The following is a 3,905-nucleotide window of genomic DNA, read 5'->3' as shown; positions in this document are numbered from 1 at the left end:
CTAAAGGCCAGTGAACCACACGAGGAGCTTAATTCGCTAAGCGGAGGCAATAAGCAGGAATGCTCGTTTCCCGCGTATTATCAGCATCCACCAATTAAGGTTTCGGGCCGTCGTGGGCGTGGGCCCTGAGAATCAAAACTCGGGCAGCGTAAAAAATCCGCCAGGCGCCCGAACCCCCAATCACCCTTCAGAGGCCCGCCAGGCCCGCCAGGCCCACTCCGCTTTTTGGCAATCAGCCGCCGGTCCTGCATGGGACAGGCCCCTGGTTGCCGGTGACCTGGCCCCCGCTCGCCTTGCAGGGGGCGGCGCCAAGTGACCCTCGCGACGCTATCGGCCTGCACACAGGCGGCGTGCCGGCCGCGTGCATGCCGCGGGCGCAGTGCACCTCCGCTTGGAAGAGGGGCTCAGGCGATCTCACATAGCGACGGGCCTGTGTGCAGGCCTACCAGCTCGGGTTTCCAGAAGCTGGCGGTGTTCCATCACAAGGCTACCCCAAGAGCGTGGAAATCCGTTGCAAATCCCCTTGAGCAGAAACGCCATAAACCATTCCACTTGCGCCATCGGTTCTTTTGCATCTGATCCACCAGCCCCTGTGTGCCGGCCATGAGTTTCTATATCGTGCCCACCATGCTGTACCAGCAGAAACAGAAAATCGACCAAGACCCCAAAAAGGCGGCCAAAAGCGCCCGAAGCGCCCACAGCGCCAAAAGCACAAAGAAACCCAGGCCTCCCGTCAAAAAACCTTCGCTGGATTCGGCCTCCTCCGCGTCGCTTTACTCCGGGCCCAGCTCCACCCAGGCTCTGTCGGCCGGAATTTGCGAGTCGGTGAGAAGCAGCGTGGACGGCGGCAAAAGTGCGCCCAAACAGGCCCGAAACCACAGTTTTGGGCGCCGCAGTTTCAGCAGCCATCACTTGCCCTCGATGTCCAGCAGTCGGGCCAGCATGACCTCCGAGGTGTCATGGCACCTGACGCCGGCCGGTATACTTCCGAGTTTCTCGCCGTCGAAAAGCCCCTCAAAGGCGGTCGACTACCCCCGGCTCTTGGAGGCCCTCGCGGTGCACAAAGAGGCCGAAAACGCGGAGATCCCGGAGTACGAGGTGTTCACAGACGCGGCCATCTTCAACACGGAGAAGGCGCTCCGCGGCGCGTTCCTAAACCCCGCGTACATGCTCCAGAACTTCAGCAGCTTCCTTGCGGACATCGGCGACACGCACGTGAACGACCCCATCAACTTTGCCTCGGTGCGCGACCAGTCCTTGCGGAAGTTTCTGACGCGGCGCAACGCGGGACTTGATAGCCATTGGGCCACATTGCTGATCATGCAGCATGGCGACGCCCAGCGCATCGAAGACTACCTCATCCACGAGTTGTTGAAGTGCCGAATCATCATGCGCATGCGTGTGCAGCTGCGGCTCCGCGGCCGCTCGTGCTACCGCAAGGCGGCCAGCGAGCAGTTGGTGCAAGGCAACTTCATCAACTACATGTGGCACGTGCTCAAGCTTCCCGAGTGCTCCGCCCGGCAGGCGCTGGACTTGACGGACACGCAGAAACGGGACTATGACATGAAACGAGCTTTTGGCCACGCTGCCGACGCGCTCCACGCGTTGAAGCCGGACAACTACGAGGGCGACATTCTGGCCCAGCTGCCGCGCATAGATCTCGTGTTGCAGTCCATCCGCAAGATCGCCGTGGACTTCGTGCTCTTGGAGAAGTACGCCGTGCAGATCTTGGCCAAGTTGAACAACGACTTCTTGATCGAGGGCCGCATCACCAGCCATCTTTTCAGCCTCCACCACCTCAACCTCCAGTTGGGCAACCAGGAGTCCTTGAAGGTCTTGGTCTTCAACAGCTCCTACAGCGCTGCGTACTCGTGGCAGCTCGCGGTGACAATTCCGTTCGTGTACGTGTTTGAGGCCAGTTTGCTGAGCGAGAATCTGCCGCTTTCCGACGACCATGCTCAGCAACCTCAGAACTCACCTTCCCGGACTTCCCTCAAGGAAAAAGATCTGGCGTTGTATAAAAACTTCTTCTCGCGTTTGGGCTTTGCTGACTATGCCGCCTTCAAGCGGCTGACGTACAAAGAGTTGGCGGATTTGCAGCAAACACACGGCAACAAGGTGGCTCCCGGCAAGCTTCAAGTCAAGCCCATCAACTTCGAGTACTACTCCCGCTCGCTCTCCACCATCCAGTCCGATACGTTCCACGTGATCCAGTGCCGCGACATGCGCTCTCAGGTCTCGCCGTCGAATTATGAGCGACTCCTCCGCGAGTTCCATCGTCTTTTAAAAAGTGGAGGCGTGCTCGAGCTTCCCATGGTTCTTTGTGGGCTGGGAGAGACGGGGCTCTTCAAATTGCCCGACAAGCGGGACATGAAGCGGAGAGCTGACTGGCTTGAGAGCTACACTTTTGATACCATGAGAGACATCATTGCCATCTTGGGGATGTTGTTTGGCGCGCAGAACGTGAAATTCTCCACGCTTCTTTTGACTTCGAAAAACCGAATGATCAGTTATCTCATCAACTACACAGGCATGTTGATTCGCGAGCTGCTAAGCGAGCTTGAACAGGCAGACGACTGTACCAGGGCGGCCAAGAACGTTGAAGAACTAGACGAAAACGACCTCAATTTTTATTTCTACATCAGAGCCGAGAAAGCATGAATCCGGGGGCGGGTCCCCAGAGGAGACTGTGCTCACGGCGTTTTTTGGAGAAAAGAAGAAGCATTTAGTTGAGCACGGCGGCGTAAAGACATACATATTCTAAGAACAATTTAGTCCGACCGTATCTACATGCTTCCAAAACAGTGCGTGGTGAGAGTGGTTGATAGTCAACAGCTCTGTGTTTGATGAGCATGAGTCTTGGATGAGCCGTGCCTCAGTAGTGTCTGAATAGCTGGTGCGTTTCGAGCATCTGCGGTATAATCTAGACAAACAGGCTCGACCAGCTTGTCTGGCAGTGAAATTTGCTGAGAGCGGGATTTGGGATGCTGCGCAGAATTGGCTGTGATATCGAAGGTTTCAAAGTGATGATGATCATGGCTAGATTCGCAGCTGTCTTGATATCAGCGCCTTTCCATTGCAGGGTGAGTCTTTCCGAACAGAAAAGACGGACCAATTGGGTGTCTTTTACTGCCACGAGTTTAAGCTGGCACTACGAAATGCGCTGCTAAAGTCTATTTAAGAGTTGGAGAATTTGTTCTTCGCTTCACAACTAGATGAAAAGTTGTAGGAAAAAGGAAAGTGTGGCCACTATCACGATGTGCATGTCTGGGACTGAACTTGCCAGTGCAGTAGTTTTTCCCTGGAAGAGAAAGATTGTTCGTTTGCCATTCCGAAGGCTGTGGTTTTAAATTATCTGGGTTGCAGTATCATATCGGGCCCAGACCTGTATGCAATACCGGAGTTGAAATTAGGACAATCACCGTCAACGCCCTTGTGAAGAGCAGATGCCGGAGTTGGAGGAAAGGGAGATTATCCAGCCTATTCTCTAGCAGTGAATTATTGTCAATTACTGGGAGTTAACTTTGTGGATAGTCACTGTGCCCATTGACCAACAGTTCATCACCAACAGTGATTACTAAGAAGGAGTCAACATTAATTACCAACAATTATTACAAAACGTTACGAAAAGTCATTACCATCAGTTTTTGCCAACAGTGATTACCATCAGTTATTACCAACAATCATTACCAACAATTATCACCAACAATTATTACCAACAGTCATTACCAACGATTATTACCTACAATTATTACCAACAGTCATTACCATCAGTCAACACCAACAGTTTCTAATAACCGTTATTATTAACAGTTATTATCATTAGTCATTACCAACAGTCATTACCAACAGTCATTACCAACAATTATTACCAACAGTCATTACCACCAGTTATCACCACCAAT

At 53.1% G+C, this 3,905-nt stretch overlaps 1 protein-coding gene across 1 annotated transcript; it reads left to right on the top strand.

Annotated features, from left to right (window-relative positions):
- Positions 1–942: 942 nt before the first annotated feature.
- METBIDRAFT_43201 (uncharacterized protein) lies at positions 943–2,661 on the top strand (the record flags this gene model as incomplete). Its single annotated transcript, XM_018857627.1, has 1 exon — positions 943–2,661. The coding sequence occupies one exon, from the start codon at positions 943–945 to the stop codon at positions 2,659–2,661; it is 1,719 nt and encodes a 572-aa protein (XP_018711339.1).
- Between the last annotated feature and the right edge of the window lie 1,244 nt (positions 2,662–3,905).

The sequence above is a fragment of the Metschnikowia bicuspidata genome (assembly GCF_001664035.1).
Source record: "Metschnikowia bicuspidata var. bicuspidata NRRL YB-4993 chromosome Unknown METBIscaffold_4, whole genome shotgun sequence".
NCBI lineage: Eukaryota > Fungi > Ascomycota > Pichiomycetes > Serinales > Metschnikowiaceae > Metschnikowia > Metschnikowia bicuspidata.
Note: the sequence above shows the minus strand (reverse complement) of the source record. Positions and strands in the feature narration are given on the sequence as shown.